The sequence below is a fragment of the Marmota monax genome, unplaced genomic scaffold (genome assembly GCF_021218885.2).
Source record: "Marmota monax isolate L192 unplaced genomic scaffold, Marmota_monax_Labrador192_F-V1.1 WCK01_AAM20220418_F8-fsc00013, whole genome shotgun sequence".
Taxonomy (NCBI): domain Eukaryota; kingdom Metazoa; phylum Chordata; class Mammalia; order Rodentia; family Sciuridae; genus Marmota; species Marmota monax.
Window position 1 is genome coordinate 9,125,665 of NW_026692202.1, and position 21,891 is coordinate 9,147,555.

The 21,891-nt window shown below is 34.2% G+C and overlaps 1 protein-coding gene across 3 annotated transcripts in view; it reads left to right on the plus strand.

The window, feature by feature from the left end:
• The window catches only part of Ascc3 (activating signal cointegrator 1 complex subunit 3), a 382,235-nt gene that overhangs the window by 332,259 nt on the left and 28,085 nt on the right, over positions 1-21,891 (plus strand). For all 3 annotated transcript variants that reach the window (XM_046430755.2, XM_046430758.2, XM_058575411.1), the window contains exon 37: positions 10,824-11,048. In XM_046430755.2, the coding sequence (XP_046286711.1) occupies positions 10,824-11,048 (225 nt within the window). The remainder of the gene's footprint in view (positions 1-10,823; positions 11,049-21,891) is intronic.

Genomic DNA, 21,891 nt, shown 5'->3' on the forward strand with positions numbered 1-21,891 from the left:
TCAATGTTTAAGAGGAATCACTGAATTAAATTTTGTTTAGTAATTTTTTTTTAATCCTTGGGTAACCTACAGTAAAGGTCTGGAGGCCCTTATTAAACTGAAATGAGTCTACTGCAGAGCATTTTTTCCAACCTGAAATGTACTCAGCTGTTAGCAGACTCATCTAATACTGATACTGCTAACAGTAAGCAAATTTCCAATCCTAGTAAAGAAGGGGATTAAAGCAATCGGATAATTGAAGAAGAGTTGGCATGGTTTAGAAAGCAGTGGAGTCACATCTAACATGGAACTGGGATTCAAAGGAGGGAAATAAAACAAAAAGCATCTATGATCATCAGAGTTACCTGAATAACCCCACAGGTACAATAAGCATGATTATGTGTAGTCAGCCCTGTTCAACTCCCAGTGAGTTCAAAGCCACTAGTTTTTCCTCTAACATTGGAGCAGATCATTGTTTCTTTAGCACCAGATGAAGTAACTAACATGTATTTATAGGTCATGCTATATTAGAAATGTGCGTCTTTGAATACTAGAATCACATTCACTTTAGAAAGAGGTTCACACTTCCATGAGTTATGAAAACTAAAGGCTCATATGAGACACCTACCTACCTACCTGTCTGTCTGTCTGTCTCTTTCTTTTTCTCTGCCCTCTCCCAACCTCCATCTTCTGTGCTCGCGCTCTCTCTCTCTCTCTCTCTCCCCGAGGAAAGGGGTAAATAGTGTATATAATTAAATTTGAACAAGATTGTACCGAGAGAAGTACATTACTATGTGTATATGACAGTGTTTTCATATTTCTACTTTACAAAATTTTAATTGAACTTTTCATATAATTTGTAAAACTCATCCTGTTTCCTACATATTTGGGACCTGAAGAGTCAATTCAGTTTTGAATGTTAAAAGAGCCATTGCTTTTTCTCCAGTAAAATATCAGAAAGAATCATACTTTGTGAATGAGAGAAATAATTTGAAGTGTAAATACATTTTAAAACCTTTAAACCTGATTTCTTCTTCCTTCACAACCTCCACCCAACAGTCTTAATTTTGCCCTCTTTTTAAATATATTTTGCATGTTTAACAGAAAGCTCCTGCTGAGTGTTACCAACTCTCTACTATTAATAGCGTCATCATTTTCTTCATCCCTAAAGCTTAAACATTAGACTGTCCTGAACTGTTTTTATGGATCTGCGCACACTGTTTTCTTTCCTGGGATGCAGAGAATCTCACTCTCTCTTCTTCTACAAATTATTCTAAACCTAGAACAAACACTGGCTCTTCTTGGAAACTTTCCAACACATCCACTTTTCTTCAGTGTTCTTTTTTGAATAATGATATTTTATTCTACACTTAAAATGCTTATTCATCTATATAAATTGTTTTTCACAATATGATTTTAATTTCTTGAAGGAATAGATCATGTTTTAGATTTCTGAGCCATTTTCTTCCCTTTCTGCTCTTCAGATTTTCTTAAACCAATTGGCAAGGCTGGGATGATAAGTGGACTTGTTGATAGGCATTTGGACAGAAGCTAGACATGAGATTGAAATGGGTCAGTCACTAGGTAAAAATTCATCAGTCCTGAATTCACCAAAAAATCCAAAAATAAGAGCACTATCATATATAGTTAGTACCTCTTTTTGGTAGATGTCTTCAAAAAAATAAAAAGAGGTGAAATGACATACAAAAAAGAAAACCAAGATAACGTACAGGGGAAAATATAAGTGCCAAGGTTTCAGTGTACACTTCTTACATTAAAAGTCAAAAGTAATACTATAGAATAGCCATGGTATTTTTGACTATTGTATTTAAATTTTAAAAGAGACTTAATTAACAAATAGTGGAGTTCAATAAAATGTTTCAAATAATACTCAAGATACGCTTTTAGCATACTATATTTAATGAATAGAGACTTTTTGTAGGCATTTTTCAGTATCTTGAATTTAACATTTTCCTTTCTCCTGTGAGGAAGTTATTGTAGAACACTCTTCACTTTCCCCATCAAGTTTCTATCTGCTCATCCTGTGTTTCTTAGCTTAACTGTCATTTTCTTCAGGAACCTCTCAACCTTCCTACTAAATTGGTCAAATTCCTTTGCTGACCTCTTTTTTATTTCCATATTTCATCTTCATACCATTTGTCACAATATCAAATTTGCATTTATATGTATGATTCCTTCCTCTTTAATTATCAAGAAAGATTTATGTAGAGTTGGTTTTAAAACTACCTTAACTGGTAGAATTTACTAGGGAATCCATCAGGGCATGAAACTTTCCTTGTGAGAAGATTTTTAATGACAAATTCAATTTATTTAATACATAATCTGTTTCTTATTGGGTGAATTTTGGTAGTTCATGTCTTTCAAAGAATTTGTACATGTATCTATTTTTACATTTATAAGCATAAAGCTATTCATATTATTTTCTTATTATCCTTTTAGAATCTGTAAAATGTGTAGTTATGTGTCCCCACAACTTAAGCCTAATATTGGTATATGTCTTCTCTCTCTTTATTATGATCTGTCTACTAGAGAATTATCAACTGTATTGATCTTCTCAAGAACCAGATTTTGGTTTCACTGATTTTTCTCTCTAGTTTTCCTTTCCTATTTCAATTATTTTTGCTTTAATTTTTTTTAAATTTTCTTTCTTCTGCTTATTTGGGTTTAATTTGTTCTTCTTTCTCTAGTTTCTTAAAATAGGAATTAAGGTCATTATCTTAAGACATTTCTTCACTTAAACATAGACATTTAGTTTTGTAAATTCCAAGTGATAGTCCAAAAAATCTAATTGTGCATTTATTTGTATTCATTTCAAAATATTTTCTAATTTCCTTTCTTATTTCTTCCTTGATTCCTGGATTATTTGGAAGTGTGTTTTTTAGATTTCTTCTTGTGCCTGTACCAATGTTTCCTCATGTTATTTGAAGCCTAAATGTTTTCAATTGCTATGTCATGCTGACTGATTTCTTTCTTTATAAAATGACCATCTTCATCCTAGATAATATTCTTTGCTCTGAAACTTACTGTGTCTGAAATAAATATAGCTACTTCTCCTTTCATTTGACAAGTATTAGCATAGTGTATCTTATTCTGTCCTTTTACTTTAACATACTTGTCCACATATGTATATGATATTTATGTATATGTACAAGTATATGTATAGTGTGTGTAATATAAGCAGCATATAATTGAGCCATGCTTTATTATGCAAACATTTCTGACTTCAGACATGATTATTCGGAACATTTACCTTAAATGTGGTTGTTGATCACCTCTGTCAAAGTATATAATCTTGCCATTTGTTTTCCAAAGACCTGTTGTTGGTTTTTAATTTTATTATGGTACAAAAACATTTTTTACATACCTCATTTGTTCTTTGTTCTTTTTTGTTTTGAGCTTTTTTATTTTGTTCTGGTTGCTTTTTGTTGTTGTTGTTTTGGTTTTTTAGGTTTTCGTCTTTTGGGCCTTTGGGGTTATTTCTTATTGGCTATAGCTACTTTGTTTTGCTGCTTTAATGGTTGCATTAAATAGCAACCATTACAGTAAAATAGCAACTGATTACAGTCTATGTCCAAATGACATACTCCACAATACACTTATTATTATTTTTGTTTCAACAGTTGGTTGTCAATGACATTAAAATAATAAGAACAATTTTTTTATTTTTTTTTTTTTATTTTTAAAGGAATACTTTATTTTTTTTTAATTTTTTTTATTGGTTGTTCAAAACATTATAAAGCTCTTGACATATCATATTTCATACATTAGATTCAACTTGGTTATGAACTCCCAATTTTACCCCAAATACAGATTGCAGAATCACATCGGTTACACATCCACATTTTTACATAATGCCCTATTAGTAACTGTTGTATTCTGCTACCTTTCCTATCCTCTACCATCCCCCCTCCCTCCCCTCCCATCTTCTCTCTCTACCCCATCCACTGTAATTCATATCTCTCCTTGTTTATTTTCCCATTCCCCTCACAACCTCTTATATGTAATTTTGTATAACAATGAGGGTCTCCCTCCATTACCATGCAATTTCCCTTTTCTCTCCCTTTCCATCCCACCTCATGTATCTGTTTAATGTTAATCTTTTCTTCCTGCTCTTCCTCCCTGCTCTGTTCTTAGTTGCTCTCATTATATCAAAGAAGACATTTGGTATTTGTTTTTTAGGGATTGGCTAGCTTCACGAAGCATAATCTGCTCTAGTGCCATCCATTTCCCTGCAAATTCTATGATTTTGTCATTTTTTAGTGCTGCGTAATACTCCATGGTGTATAAATGCCACATTTTTTTTATCCATTCATCTATTGAAGGGCATCTGGGTTGGTTCCACAGTCTAGCGATTGTGAATTGTGCTGCTATGAATATCGATGTAGCAGTATCCCTGTAGTACGCTCTTTTAAGGTCTTCAGGGAAAAGTCCAAGAAGGGCAATAGCTGGGTCAAATGGTGGTTCCATTCCCAGCTTTCCCAGGAGTCTCCATACTGTTTTCCAGATTGGCCGCACCAGTTTGCAGTCCCACCAGCAATGTACAAGAGTACCCTTTTCCCCACATCCTCTCCAGCACTTGTTGTTGTTTGACTTCATAATGGCTGCCAATCTTACTGGAGTGAGATGGTATCTTAGGGTGGTTTTGATTTGCATTTCTCTGACTGCTAGAGATGGTGAGCATTTTTTCATGTACTTGTTGATTGATTGTATGTCCTCCTCTGAGAAGTGTCTGTTCAGGTCTTTGGCCCATTTGTTGATTGGGTTATTTGTTTTCTTATTGTTTAATTTTTTGAGTTCTTTGTATACTCTGGATATTAGGGCTCTATCTGAAGTGTGAGGAGTAAAAATTTGTTCCCAGGATGTAGGCTCCCTATTTACCTCTTTTATTGTTTCTCTTGCTGAGAGAAAACTTTTCAGTTTAAGTAAGTCCCATTTGTTGATTTTTGTTATCAACTTTTGTGCTATGGGTGTCCTATTAAGGAATTTGGAGCCCAACCCTACAATATGTAGATCGGAGCCAACTTTTTCTTCTATCAGACGCAGAGTCTCTGATTTGATATCTAGCTCCTTGATCCACTTTGAGTTAACTTTTGTGCATGGCGAGAGGAGGGGATTCAGTTTCATTTTGTTGCATATGGATTTCCAGTTTTCCCAGCACCATTTGTTGAAGATGCTATCCTCCCTCCATTGCATGCTTTTAGCTCCTTTATCAAATATAAGATAGTTGTAGCTTTGTGGATTAGTCTCTGTGTCCTCTATTCTGTACCATTGGTCCACCCTCCTGTTTTGGTACCAGTACCATGCTGTTTTTGTTACTATTGCTCTGTAATATAGTTTTAAGTCTGGTATCGCTATACCGCCTGATTCGCACTTCCTGCTTAGAATTGCTTTTGCTATTCTGGGTCTTTTATTTTTCCATATGAATTTCATGATTGCTTTATCCATTTCTACAAGAAATGCCGTTGGGATTTTGATTGGCATTGCATTAAACCTATAGAGAACTTTTGGTAATATCGCCATTTTGATGATGTTAGTTCTGCCTATCCATGAACAGGGTATATTTTTCCATCTTCTAAGATCTTCTTCTACTTCTCTTTTTAGGGTTTTGTAGTTTTCATTATATAAATCTTTCACCTCTTTTGTTAGGTTGATTCCCAAGTATTTTTTTTTTTTTTTGAGGATATTGTGAATGGAGTGTTTTTCCTCATTTCCGTTTCAGAAGTTTTGTCGCTGATATACAGAAATGCCTTTGATTTATGCGTGTTGATTTTATATCCTGCCACTTTGCTGAATTCATTTATTAGTTCTAGTAGTTTTTTTGTAGACCCTTTTGGGTCTTCTAGGTACAGAATCATGTCATCTGCAAATAGTGATAATTTAAGTTCTTCCTTTCCTATTTTTATGCCTTTAATTTCTTTCGTCTGTCTAATTGCTCTGGCCAGTGTTTCGAGAACTATATTGAATAGAAGTGGTGATAGAGGGCATCCCTGTCTTGTTCCAGATTTTAGGGGGAATGACTTCAATTTTTCTCCATTCAGAATGATGCTAGCCTGAGGCTTAGCATAGATAGCTTTTACAATGTCGAGGTAAGTTCCTGTTATCCCTAGTTTTACTAATGTTTTGAACATAAAGGGATTCTGTACTTTGTCGAATGCTTTTTCTGCGTCTATTGAGATGATCATATGGTTCTTATTTTTAAGTCTATTGATGTGGTGAATAACATTTATTGATTTCCGTATATTGAACCATCCTTGCATCCCAGGGATGAATCCTACTTGATCATGGTGCACAATTTTTTTGATGTGCCTTTGTATCCGATTCGCCAGAATTTTATTGAGGATTTTTGCATCTATGTTCATCAGAGATATTGGTCTGTAGTTTTCTTTCTTTGAGGTGTCTTTGTCTGGTTTCGGAATCAGGGTGATGTTGGCCTCATAGAATGAATTTGGCAGAGCTCCTTCTTTTTCTATTTCCTGAAATAACTTGAAAAGTATTGGTATTAATTCTTCCTTAAAGGTTTTGTAAAACTCCGCTGTATACCCATCCGGTCCTGGGCTTTTCTTGGTTGGAAGTCTTTTGATTGCTTCTTCTATTTCATCTATTGTTATTGGTCTGTTTAAGTTGTGAGTATCCTCCTGACTCAGTCTGGGCAAATCATATGACTTAAGGAATTTATCAATGTCTTCACTATCTTCTATTTTATTGGAATATAGGTTTTCAAAATAATTTCTAATTGTCTTCTGTATTTCTGTAGTGTCTGTTGTGATATTGCCTTTTTCATCCCGTATGTTAGTGATTTGAGTTCTCTCTCTTCTTCTCTTCGTTAGCATGGCTAAGGGTCTGTCGATCTTATTTATTTTTTCAAAGAACCAACTTTTAGTTTTGTTAATTTTTTCAATAGTTTCTTTTGTTTCAATTTCGTTGATTTCCGCTCTGATTTTAATTATTTCTTGCCTTCTGCTACATTTGCTGTTGTTTTGCTCTTCCTTTTCTAGGGCTTTGAGATGAAGTGTGAGCTCATTTATTTGTTGTTTTTTCCTTTTTTTGAGGAATGACCTCCAAGCGATGAATTTCCCTCTTAAAACTGCTTTCATTGTGTCCCATAGATTCCGATATGTTGTGTCTGTATTTTCATTTATCTCTAAGAATTTTTTGATTTCTTCCTTTATGTCTTCTGTAACCCATTGATCATTCAGTAACATATTGTTCATTTTCCATGTGATGTAGGATTTTTCCTTCCGTCTTTTATCATTGATTTCCAGTTTCATTCCATTATGATCAGATAAAATGCATGGTATTATCTCCACCCCTGTATATTTACTGAGGGTTGCCCTATGGCATAATATATGGTCTATTTTTGAGGAGGATCCATGTGCTGCTGAGAAAAAAGTATATCCACTTGATGATGGTTGATATATTCTATATATGTCAGTTAAGTCTAGGTTGTTGATTGTGATATTGAGTTCTATAGTTTCTTTATTCAGCTTTTGTTTGGAGGATCTGTCCAATTGTGAGAGAGGTGTGTTGAAGTCACCCATAATTATTGTGTTGTGGTGTAAATATTCAGGAGGACCTAGAGTCAGCAGAAAAATGGTCATATAAAGAACTCAAGGAATACCTTAGACAGATGGAATGGAACCTTAAAGAAGATACGAGACAGCGAATCCAAACAGTGAAAGAACACTTTGAAAATGAATTACATAGACAGATAAAAGAAGAAGTTAAGCATCTTTATCAGGAGATTGAGATTATAAAAAAAAACCAAACAATAATTCTAGAAATGAAGGAAACGATAAACCAAATTAAAAACTCAATTGAGAGTATCACTAACAGAGTGGAGCAAGTAGAAGCCAGAACATCAGATAATGAAGACAAAATATATCGTCTTGAAAAGAGCCTAGCCAACTCAGAAAGGCTGGTTAAAAACCATGAGAAAAACATCCAAGAGATATGGGATAACATAAAGAAACCAAACCTTCGAGTCATCGGGATAGAAGAAGGTACAGAGATTCAAACCAAGGGAATGAGTAACCTGCTGAAAGAAATAATTACAGAAAACTTTCCAGAAATAAAAAAGGAAACGGATATACAAATTGTAGATGCATACAGGACACCGAGCACACAAAATCACAGTAGACCAACGTGAAGAACAATTTTTTTATATATTTGTCTACACAATTACTGTTTTTAGTGTTCTTCATTTGTTTATGAAGCTCCATATTTTCATTTGGTATAATTTATTTTCTGCCTGAACAGTTTCTTTTTAAATTATTTCGGCTTTTGTATGTTTAAAAATGCTTCTTTTTTGACAAACAGGGTTTCGCTTTGTTTTCCAGTCTAGCCTTGAATTCTTGAGCTCAAGCATCCCTCCTGCCTTGGCCACCCAAGTGACTGGGACTACAGACATCAGCTTCCATGCCCAGCTTCATTTTTGAAGGATTTATTTCTCTTGATATAGCATTCTAGACTGACAGGGTTTTTTTTTTTTTTTCTTCCTTCTCCTTTTAGTCATTCTCCACTGTTGCCTTATTGTATTGTTCCAATGAGAAATCTGCTGTTATTTGTGTTATCTGTATATAATGTATAAATTATCTGTATAAATATGCTGTTATCTGTATATAATGTAGCTTTTCCTTTGACTTCTTTTTATGTTTTCTCTTTATCATTTTCAATAATTCAATTGTGATGAATTTTAATTACTATAGTTTTCTTCATTTGTTGTTGATTGGGGTTCATTGAACTTATTGAGTCTATTATTTCATAGTTTTCATTGAACTGGAAACTATCCAGCCATTACTTCTGTTTTGTGTGTGCATTTCTTCCCATAATATGCATTAGGACACTTGCAGTTGTCTCACTCCTCATAATGCTGTTTATTTTTTTAATTCTTTTTTCTCTCTGTTTCACTTTTAATAGTTTCTTTTGATGTCTTTAAGTTCACTGTTTTCTTCTTTAATGTGTATTCATCCATTAATAAAGTACAGGGCATTTTTTCATTTCAAATATTATAGTTTTTATTTCGAGATATTGAAGTTTGAGTAGTTGTCTCTTGAATATATAGAATACAGTTGGCATAACAGTTCAGTGTCCTTGACTGCTAATTCTAAGATCTGTGCCAGTTCTAGGTTAGTTTCCATTGATTGATTATTCTCCTCACTACTGATCCTGTTGTCCTGCTTTTTTGCATCGCTGGTAACCATTAATTGGATGCCATACATTGTAAATTTCACCTTCTTGAGTGAAGTGTGTGTGTCTGTATTCCTATAAATTATCCTGAGCTTTATTCTGGAATGTAGTTAAATTTCTTGGAAGCATTTGATCCTTTAGCTCTTGCTCTTATAATTTGTTAGGTAAGTCCCAAGTAGTAATCATTGTAGAGCTAATTATTCCCCAGTCCTTAGGCAAGATCATCTCCACCTCATACCCTGTGAATTATGAGTGTCTTTGGTCAGTGTGGTGGGAACAGGCATTATTCATGACACTGAGTGCTGGACACTGTTCCCTGTAATTGGTTTGCATGATTCTTTTTCTAGCTTTGTGTGTTTTTTTTCACTGTTTAGTACACCTCTGAATAAAAATGTATGGTTGACCCCCTGCAGATCTTTGGCATTTATGTGCACATTCATTTCCTCTCTTCTCCCTTGCCAGCTAAGACCACTCCCTCTCCCTCTCCTTTAGTACACTGTAATGCATACTTTATCCACTTGGACATTCAGCTTCATCTCTTTAATTTGGGGAGTCCTCCAAATTCTTTTGGATTCCTCTTCTGTGCACCATTTCCTAGAAAATCTCCATGTAGTATTCTGGGGCAATATTAGAGCTTACCTAGTTTGTTTTCTCTATCTCAAGGGCTACTGTTTTGCATAGCTACCCCTATCTTCAATGCCTTGAAGGTCACTGTTTCATATGTTTTATGTTTTCTTTTGTTTGTGTATAGAGGGGATGCAGTTGCTAGGGAAGAGTAAATCCTGTCCCTATTAATCATTCAAAGAATTATATACATTATAATTGCAATTATACCAAAGAATTATATACATTAACACATCCAATTAATGTTATTGTAGATGTAGGACTTTCATATCAACAGCAGCAGGCTGAATCTCAACTACATATTTGGAAGAATAAGACTTTTCTTTCACACACTAATAAAGTAGAGCAGTGTAAGCATAATATTTTTTCAAGAAAAACTGGATTGTAATCCAATAGATACAATAAATTTTAAGTTAATGAACATACTTTCCACCCTTTCCTCAACTTACCAATTTTAATTTTGTCTTTTTCTTCAGCCATGCCTTACCCTATTTCTTCCACTTATTCTCCAGATCTTAACTTACACATCGCTTTAAAAAAAAAACAAAAACTTTTCCTGACCCTCTAAAATAAGTAGATTCCCCAAACTGAATGTCCTTTCAGCACTCTGAATGTAGCATATCATAATATTCATTATACTTTTTAGAAGTTGTTTGCCTGTTTTCCCTGATGGGTTCACGGTTTCTTGTTCATGGCTATGACCTCACCATAATTATAATGTGTAATGCCTAGTAAGTCCTCTATTATTTTTGTTAACTGTTAAATACAAAAGAGCACTCCTGAAGTTCAGAAATATTGTACATTACTAGCTTTTGCTTTATATTTATTATAGTAATGAACAAAGCATAATTCTAAAGGATATGGTTATTTATGGTTTCTTTAAACCATGTTTAAAAGTAGGTAAAGCTGAGGAGTGCATTAATTATTATAATGTTGATACAAGAGACATATATATATGTATGTGCATGAGTGTTTGTGTGTATGTATATGGATTTGTTTGTTTTGCTTTACAGGATGCAGAAGAATACACAGATTTGCCAGTAAGACACAATGAAGATCATATGAACAGTGAATTGGCAAAATGTCTTCCTGTTGAATTAAATCCCCATTCATTTGACAGCCCTCACACCAAAGCCCATCTCCTGCTTCAGGCGCACCTCAGTCGAGCCATGCTGCCCTGCCCAGATTATGACACTGACACCAAAACAGTCTTGGACCAAGCTCTCAGAGTATGTCAGGTATGAATGTCATTTAATATCTACATTTTCTTCTATCATTTCTGCCCTTTTTTGCCTATTTTATGATAAAATGTGCTTGTGTTTAAAAATGTTTACTTAACATTGTTGAAAAACACATGGTGGTGAATCAAATCAAGAATTTTCAAAGGTAAAGCAGATAGAAATACATTAACATTGTTGAAAAACACATGGTGAATCAAATCAAGAATTTTCAAAGGTAAAGCAGATAGAAGTACATTAAGATAACAGTTTCCAACATCCATTCAGCTGTAATCTGTTAAAGGCAAGAACTTTTCTATGCATTGAGCATATCATAATTTACAAAACAGAAGAGTCTCTTTTCCTATAGATTTTCACTCAAGATGGAGAAGACTGGCCATTAAAAATGTAAGTCAAGATGGGCACAGTGGTATATGCCTACAATCCTAACAACTCAGGAGGTTGAGGCAGGAAGATCACAAGTTGAAGGCCGGCCCAAGAAACTTTAGTAGCTCAGTGATAAAGAACTTATCTAACATGCTTGGGGCCTTGGGTTCAATGCCCAGTAGCACAAGAAAAAAAAATTTACATATGTATATGGAGAAAGAGTTTTAGATAGATAGGTGATGTATATGTATGTGTATCTCTATCTCACAGTGAAGAGAATATAGAAGAAGATGGAGAGTTCCATTTTGTACTGTTTTTTTCATGTGATATGTAAGGACTGGCTCACTAGTAAGATGACATTTAAGATAAGAATTAAAGGAAGAGAGAGAGCCCTGGGGCTTCTGGAAAGCTGTATTACAAACACTGGGAGAATCAAGTGCCAAGTCTCTTGTGTAGAAGTTACTTGGTATATTCAAGGAACATCAGAGAGACCACTGTAAAAAGAGAGAGAAAAATGGTTAAAAATGAGGTCTGAGAGTATTAGGAGTACAGATTGTAGAGGAAATGGAATCAAAGATGATTCCAGGGCTTTTCTCCATTTTACAAGCAAAGGTTAAAGTTCCTAAGTTTTAGCTATAGTGCTGGGTGCTCATTTGTATTTCTTATAACTCCCCATACATATGCAAACATTGACTTGTTAATGAACTCAGGGGTCAGAAATGCAGATCACATAGGGAGTTTATGAACCACAATAGGGATTTTAGAGTTTACTTTGAATGAAAAGGAATCCATTAGAGCATTGGCTCACTTGTGGTTGTTAGTTATACCTATCAGTATTTCCCGTAGTAGTTGAAACTGAGAAATTTGAGATTATTTATTCCTTCACTTGAAGATAACAATTAGGTTCATCATATGTTAACATAAATGTGATTTTTCATTAAAAATAACTGTGTTTGTAGGCAACAAAAAAATTAGTGAGAATTATGGAATTGTTTTATTCTTTGCAGATAACTTTAATAAAAGTCAGCCGATTGATTTACCTCCTCTTGTCAATACAAAGTTCTATTACAAGATGTTATTTTACTTGAAGTATATGAAGAAAACTTGGCCTCACAGCAATACATAATTGTAAAAGCAAAGAATATTTTCATAGCCTTTTCAGAAAATTGTGAATATTCTTCTTTGATACTACCCAAAAACTTGATGAGTTTTATTTCTTGAAGTTTACCTGCAATGTGGAATCTGAAGCTATATCAATGAAATTTTCATACCTTCAATGCTCTTAGACTAGGCAAGAAATGATGGTGTTTGATCCAGATTAATATGGGTGAAGCTGATGAGAATTGGTTGTATCCTTTTAAGGAGGACTAATAGACTCTGCTAATCAATAAGACAAAGGTTTTTAAAAGAAGTGAGAAACCAAAGATGATTCCAGGGCTTTTCTCCAGAAGAGCTAGAAGGAAGAAGCTGCTGTATAATACATGATGACTGTGGAAGATATAGGTTAAGTGAGGGAAGCACACTGATAGGATTCATATTATTAAGATTTTGTTTTTATACATTATACTTTTTTGAACATTTCTGGAATAAATAATTTTTAGAATTTCCAAAAGCCTTCAGATATTTTTAAAAGTACAGTAAGTCTGTCTGTGAAGATATGTGTACAAGTATGTACATTATGGCACCATTTGCAAAATTAAAAGCTTAGAAATAACATAAGTGTCTTTCAGGTTATAGAACACTACAAAATGTTACAATTCCTTTTATAAATTCTACATCTATATGGAATACCTCTTTACGTATGTAAAGATATACCTGAGAGAAGATCCAGAAGGGTTCCACCAAAAGATTAATACCCATCTCTGGGATGTGGGATTTGGAGTGCTTTTTAATCTTTATGTTTTTCTCAAATATTTGAAGCATTATATTGAGCCTCTAACAATTCTGCTACTTAAAAATAACAATTTCATTTTTAAAAATTGGAAAATAAATATAGAACAGTAAACACAAGGCATCAGAAATTAGAAGGGAAGTAAGGCTGTAACACAAACCTTTTGACACACTTTTATAACTAACACATGGTTTATTTCTCTAGGAAGATGATTTACCACTCCTTATTAGTCACATTTTACAAGCAAAGGTTAAAGTTCCTAAGTTTTAGCTATGGTGCTGGGTGCTCATTTGTATTTCTTGTAACTCCCCATACATATGCAAACATTGACTTGTTAATGAACTCTGGGGTCAGAAATGCTTGGGGAAAAGGTGTAAGAGGAAGTAAATTGCATATTCACAGAAATATTGGTTTTGTATTATAATCTTTTATGTATTTTACATGCAAAAGTTATGATGCATAATCAATTGACACATTTCTTTCATCAGACAGTAGTAATTCAAAGTCTATCTAATAAAGCACACTCTAAAGGAATCTTTCTAAATTTACCATCAGATAGAATTCACTTAGGTACTTTTAAGCTCTGTTAGATATATTTATGTATAGTTTCTTTGGTTGATACTTATATTTCTTAAATATTTTTGATACGTCTAAGTAACATCTCAGAGAATATTTTCCTCCTTAATCATAAGAGTCATACACTTCATTTTAGATGATTTGGAAAAGCAAATACTAAAGATAAGGTCATTCATAATAATTATTCTTCCCCAGAAATATGAGTCTTTTTTCTTTTTAATGAATTTTTAAATTTTGTTTTAAATTCAAACTTTTTTATTTGTTCAAATTAGCTATACATGGCTAGAATACATTTTGATACATCATACATAAATGGAGTATAACTTCTCATTCTTCTGGTTGTAGAGTTATACTGGTCATGTAATCATATATGCACATAGGATAATAATGTCCAATTCATCCTACTATCCTTTCTACCCCTATACTCTCTCCCCTCTCTTCATTCCCCTATATCTAATCCAAACTATCTCTGCTCTTCCCCAGTTACCCCACCCCCTTATTGTGAATTAGCATCCACATATAAGAGAAAACATTCAGCCTTTGATTCTTTGGGATTGGCCTATTTCACTTAGCATGATGTTCTCAAGCTCTATCCATTTACCTGCAAATGCCATAATTTTATTCTTCTTGAAGGCTGGGTAATAGTCCAATATGTGTATGTGTGTGTGTGTGTGTGTGTGTACACACACCACAGTTTCTTTATCCATTCATTTGTTGAAGGGCATCTAGGTTGGTTCCACAGTTTAGCTGTTGTGAATTGAGCTGCTATAAATATTGATGTGGCTGTGTTACTGTAGTATGCGGATTTTAAATCCTTTGGGTATATAGATCAAGGAGTGAGATACCTGGGTGAAATGGTGGTTCCATTCTGAGTTTTCTGAAGTATCTCCATACTGTTTCCATATTGGTTGAACCAATTTGCAGTCCCACCAGTAAAGTAAGAGTGTTCCTTTTCCCTCACATTCTTGCCAATATTTATTGTTGGTTATATTCTTGATAGTTGCCACTATGACTAGAGTGAGATGGAATATCAGTGTAGTTTTGATTTGCATTTCTCTGATTGCTAGAGATGTTGAACATTTTTTCATATATTTGTTGATCAGCTGTATTTGTTCTTCTGTGAAGTGTCTGTTCTGTTCCTTAGATCAGTATCTGTTGATTGGATTATTTGTTGTGTGTTTTGTTTTGTTGTTAAGTTTTGAGTTCTTTATATATCCTGGAGATTGATATTCTGTCTGAGGTGCATACGGTAAAGATGTTCTCACATTCTGCAGGCTCTCTTTTCATGTTACTGATTGTTTCATTTGCTATGTAGAAACTTTTTAATTTGATGACATCCCATTTATTGACTCTTGATTTTAGTTCTTGCACTTTAGGAGTCTTATTAAGGAAGTCAGTTCCTAACACAGTATGGTGGAGATTTTGGCCTACTTTTTCTACTATTAGGCCCATGGTCTCTGTTCTAGTGCCTAAGTCCTTGTTCAACTTGAGTTAAGTTTTGTTCAGGGTGAGAGATAGGCATTTAATTTCATTTTATTACAGATGGATCTCCAGATTTCCCAGCACCATTTGTTGAAGAGGCTATCTTTTCTCCAAAATATGTTTTTGGTGCCTATGTCTAGTACGAGATAACTGTATTTATGTGGGTTTGTCTCTGTGTCTTCTATTCTCTACCATTGGTCTACATATCTGTTTTGGTGCCAATGCCATGCCATTTTTGTTACAATTGCTCTGTAATATAATTTAAGATCTGGTATTATGCTGCCTTCTGCTTCACTCTTCTCACTAAGGATTGCTTTGGCTGTTCTGGGTCTCTTATTTTTCCAAATCAATTTCATGATTGCTTTTTCTATTTCTGTGAAGAATAGCATTGGACTTTTAATAGGAATTGCATTAAATCTGTTTAACACTTCTGGTAGTATGGCCATTTTAACAATGTTAATTCTGCGTATCCAAGAACATGGGAGATCTTTCCATCTTCTAAAATCTTTTTCAACTTCTTTCTTTAGTGTCCTATAATTTTCATTGTAAATGTCTTTCAGCTCTTTAGTGAGATTGAATCCCAGGTATTTTTTTAAGCTATTGTGAATGGGGTAGTTTTCGTAATTTCTCTTTCAGTGTATTCATCACTGATGTATAGGAACGCATTTGATTTATGAATGTTAATTTTATATCCTGCTATTTAGCTGAATTCATTTATTATTCTAGATGTTTTCTGGTGGAATTTTTGGAGTCTTCTAAATATAGAATCATGTTATCTGCAAATACTGATAGTTTGAGTTCTTTTCCTATTTCTATCCCTTTATAAATTCAAACTTTTTAAAATAATTTTATTTATGAAAAGTTCATAAAATACTGCAAAAATATTTCCATATACCCTTTATCCAGCTTCCTAATGTTAATATTTTATTTCAGTACTGATCCAATCCTATCACCTACTTACTTACTTAATTCAAATTTTGTCAGAATGAATTTTATCCTGCCAATGCCCTTTCTCCATTCCAGGATCCAATCCAAGATCCCATGTTGCATTTAGCTGACGTATTTCCTTATTGTCTTTGTCTTTCTTGGCACTTTTGAAGAGGACTCGACAGTTATTTTGTAGATTATTCCACAGTTTAGACTTGCCTGATGTTTCCTCATAATTACATACAATTTTTTTTTTCCAGGGCAAGAATACCACAACAGTGATGTCTTGCTTCTTAGTGTAGCTTATCAGGAGGCTCATAACAGCAATGTGTCCATTACTGGTGATAACTTTACACACTTGCATCTGCAAGTTTTCTCCACTACAAAGCTACTTTTCTTTCTTTTTATAATTAATTAATAAGTTTCTTATGGAAAAAATCTCTGAGCTTATATAAATATCTTGTTGCTCATCATATTTTCCTGTGTTATTTTCAGTATTCATTGGTGATGTTTTCCTGAAACAATTACCACTATTGGGATTTTCTATTTCTGTCATTCCTGAAATTGCACTATAAAGGTGCACAAATTTCTTCCACATTTATTTACTTTATTCAGTTACATAACTATAGAAAAGTAGGTGTTTGTTTTATCATATTGGTTAAACTGCCTTGCTATCATTTTTATTTTGCTTCTCAAATTGTCTCAGATTAAAATTTTCTGTGAAGACTGATTGGTAGTTCTAATTTTGTGCCTTTGTTCTCATTTGGATACATGGGTACTCTTAGTCATAGAAAGTATTGGCTCAGCAGTTTTCCAAGATACAGCCCTCCTAGCGATTGAAAATAATACTACTGTGTTCATGGGACAGCAACCTGATTCTGTCCTTTATGGATGGGACTTGGTACACCACCTCTATAATTTTCCTCTGCTATCATTTTACTATGAAACCTTAGGCAGATCACTTAAACCCTGATGTCTGAGTTAAAAATAATATCTTACAAGCATGAAGCATTATTAATCATTACAAAGTAAAACAATAACTTGGGAACTTGAGTAAATAAATCTTAGGTGCCGCAGTCTGGCTGGGCACAATCAGGAGCCACTTGTCAAAAGAAACTAACTTTATTTTTAGAACCACACACGCCAAACAAAATAGCCTCTCAGGAAAAACCCTCAGAGCCTCAACTGCCACCACCTGCTTTCCACAAGCCTCTCTCTCCCACACAAGCTTCTCTCCACCTCCCACAATCCTCCTGCTCTTGAGGCCGATTGGCTGGGTCACGTGGGCGGAGCCAAAAAAGTCCCCCAATGAGCAGCTCCGTGGTCTGAAAGGGCAGGGAAACAGCCCAATGAGCATCACCGCAGAGGAGCCAATCAGCTAGATGTTGCTGGGGCCGAGGAGCCAATCAGCTAGATGTTGCTGGGGCCGCTGTGAGCCAATCATCAGCCAGCAGCTGCCAGCACTTAGGATTCTCATGCTTAGTAGGTTTTCTATTTCCTTACTGTGTCATAGTGACTTAACATTAAAAATTTTTTATTCCCTTTATTTTATAGATGTATATCTTTTATTTGAGTCTCCATCTAGATTATATACTATAGATTTGAATACCCATGTTCTAAGCAATCTTTCACAAAAGGAGAACATAGTTACATTAGTAGAATTTCTCCTGGCTTGAAGTCAGGATGTACAGTATAGCATTGTCTTTGTGTCTTCTATTTCATTTCAAATTATGTATCAAGTATTTATGTGAAATAAAAGTTACTCTATTTATCTTAATTTTTTGATTTGCTTAGAATGTTCTAATTTTGTAAAGTGCATAATTATGGAATTGATTATCCTTGCCCTCCACTTTTGATATCCTCTTGTGGTTTTGTTGTTGTTGTTGTTGTTTTGTTCTTTTTAGAATATGATAATAGAGTGTTTTGGGGTTTGTTTTTTGTTTTGGATACCAGGGAGTGAACCCAGAGCTACTTAACAACTGAGCCATGTCCCCAGCCCTTTATAACATTTTTATTTAGAGACGGGATCTTGCTGAGTTGCTTAGGGCCTAACTAAGTTGCAGAGGTTGGTGATCCTCCTGCCTCAGCCTCCCAAGCTACTGGAATTACAAACGTGTGTAGGAGAGTATATTTTGACATATTATACATACATGGAATATAACTTAGGATCCCATTCTTCAAGTTGTACATGATATGGAGTTTCAGTGGACTGATAACCTCTTCTTGATCGTGATCACTGTAAAATGTTACAAATGATGTAATATCCTTTCTTTGCTGGATCTACCAAAGAAGGACCTTAAGGAACATTACAAATAGAAAGTATCAGAAATTAAAGTGACTCTCCAAATTTTCCAAATTTAATGACAAAACCATAGCTGTAAACCATAAAGTGTCTGATGTTTTGAGTAACTCTGCCTCACACTGTTTTTGTCAAGACACAAATAAATTAGTGTTTGGAGGAATTTACCAACTCTCTTCAAGGTGATTTGTTGAGGCAGTTCATGCTGAAACCAAATGGAGATTCCAGTATCTTTATTATTGCTTTAATATTTCTGATCCTTTCTAAGAAGTACCACAAAACTTTTAAGTTAAAATCATCTTCATTTATCTAAATATAATATTAAGCCAATATAAGAATACATGCTTGTGACTTAGTTACTCCCTATATCTCCTACATGGTATTTACTTCCCAGGCTGAGCTGGGAATGTACCTCAGTGGCAGAATTCTTGCCTAGCATGCACAATGCCCAGAGTTCATTCCCCAGCACTAGGGCAGGGGGAAAAATTTAAATGCCCCAGTAATGCAGCTTCAAATGCTTAATATAAACAGAAATTGGGTTCATGAAGTTTACTCAATGTAAGAATCATAAGGCTATATGATTCAAAGTATAATTGTGTTCTCAATTCAGGAAAGTTTCCTTCAGAAGTAGTAGAGGCAGCTAAAGTTATCAATCCTGGGCCCTACATTTTAATAGATCAAAACATTTGAGTATATTTTAACATTTATTTTGGAAAACTTTAGAAGTAATACACTTACAGGCTACAAGGTTCTGGGCACAGTGATGCATTCCTATAATCCAAGCAGCTCAGGAAACTGGGGCAGGAGGATCAGAAGTTCAAAGCTAACCTCAGCAGCTTAGCAAGGCCCTAAGCAACTCAGGAGATTCTGCCTCTAAATAAAATATAAAAAAGGGCTGAGGATGTGGCTTAATAGTTAAGTGCTTCTGTGTTTAATCCCCAGTACCAAACGTAAATAAATAAATAAATACTACAAGGTAATGTTGTTAGTTCTCGAAAGGGGAACAAACATTTGTATACATACACACACAAAGAAATATGACATTGTACACTAATTATAAAGATCTCTATAAATCTATGCTTCCAGACTTAAATTGGAATTAATGTATGTTAAATACCAAATTTTGTTCTGAGCACAGTAGTATACACTTGTAATCCTAGCTACTCAGTAGAGTGAGGCAATGGGATCACAGTTTGTACCAGCCTGGGCAACATAGCAAAAAAACATCTCAAAATAAAAAATAAATTAGAAGGGATGGAATGTAATTTTCAGTGTTATTGTACTTGCCTAGCATGCTCAAGGCCATGGGTTCAATTCCTAGTACTGCTTAAAAAAAAAATGGAGAACTAACTGTACCCCATCCTGTACCCCTACCAAATATATCATTATTTAATAATGACCTATAAAGCAGAACTCCATAATAGTGATGGTGGCAGCGGTAAAAATTTATGGAGGGCTTTCTTTGTACCAGGTTTTGTTGTACTTACTTTGCATTGTATTGGCTCATTTGCTTTCATAGTCTAATGATATAGTATTGATATATTATCCTCACTTCACAGATGATAACTTAAGTAACTTTCCCAAAATCGTATCAAAACTGCCTTTATCACAGACTAAATATATTAAAAAAGTATATTTCACGGGGTTCCTTTTGTCCTATAAAGATGAATTTAAAATCTGTACTTGGGGTCCAGTGAGAATTTGTTTTAAAATGTGAGAATTTCACAAAAGTTTCTGTTGTTTTTCTCTTCAAACAAGAATTCTCACTAGACCATGAATATTTTTTAATTAATTCTTTCTTTTTAATGTATACTAAATCACCTCACTTAATTACTCTGGTTCCCTTTTCAACAGACTGCCTATAATTACTTTAACCAGTTTCTAAGAGGGACTTGTTAATATGATTGAATATTTGTAACTGCTTTAATTATATCACTCTATAGTGTCCAGTTGATATGCTGTTTGCCTCTTTTTTTTTTTTTTGGATCAGCTGCTTATGATCCTTCTCAAGTTTTTATGTTTTGCTAAACAGATGAGGAAATTAACCACTTATTTGCTTGCTCATATTCTCAGCTACAATAATTGAAAATAATGAGAGAATATCAGATTGCTGATATAACTTGTAGGGAAGAGGAGGAATGCCATCCTAATTATAACAGAACCCTATAGTAAAAAGTACATGCACATAGGTTTACTATTACACATACATACACGCAATTTTTCCTCTTTCATTTTAAGCTTTGCCTTCTCTGCTTAGATTAAGGTCTTGGTGTCCTATATCTAATTGCCATTATCTCTGATTGGAGGGGAGGCTCCCCTGGATGAATCCTTTGTCCATCCACTGGTCATTTTGTTGTTGTTGTTGTTATTGTTGTTCATTTTTCTTCCACTGGTACTTTTTGAAAATTTTTAGACTTAAGTAGCAATAGGCAACTCAGAAGTTCCTTATTCCAAGATATGGAACTCTCAATTCCCCAAAAGATAGCAAACGTCTCCTCTTTACTATTGAGGACAAATGTAATGTTCTACCTTCTGTCTACCATGACACATGTTAATAGAAATTAAATTCATGTTCCATTGTCCTAAGGAAATATGCAAAGGTCAACCAGGCAAGTGCCTTGAAAATATTATAGTGACTCTGTGTCTGAAAAGAACACCTTTAAGACGGTGTTCTTGTGGCTATTTTCAATGTTTCATAATTCTTGTATCTAACTTTAAATAGGAACTTTGGCTTTACATTATTTTCTTTTACATCAAGTCTTTTTGAAGTACTGAGTTTCTAGCCTGTGTTTTCTTTCACATGTACGATAATAAAAGTGATTTTAATTTCAAAATGGGCTTTTTCAATTGTTATAAATATGCTATCCAAAAAAAAAACTACAATCAACTGCATAAATAGAGGAAGGGGAAAAATATGAATTGGAGTGGTATAACTTCCTTCATTTAGAGAGCCTTCTGAAATTTGCAAAATAGATCTTTTAAAGTTTATTGGTAGGGTTTTTTTAGTCTAAATTTCAAAACAGTACTTTGACATTCTTATTCCTATAACAACATCTAATAAATTAAAAATATTACATTTCACATAGCCAATATTATATTTTTCTGTACTCTATAGAGATGCATAAGATATATGTATGTGCACATGTATGTACACATATCAGAGTCGGAGAAGAGGAAAGTAAAGGACACAGAAACAGTTTTCCAGCCCTGGGTTTGGTCCCCAGCAGCACCAAAACAACAACAACAAAAAAGATGGGTAAACTCAAAAAAAGCCTTTTAATTGAGGATACTATAAGATAGGT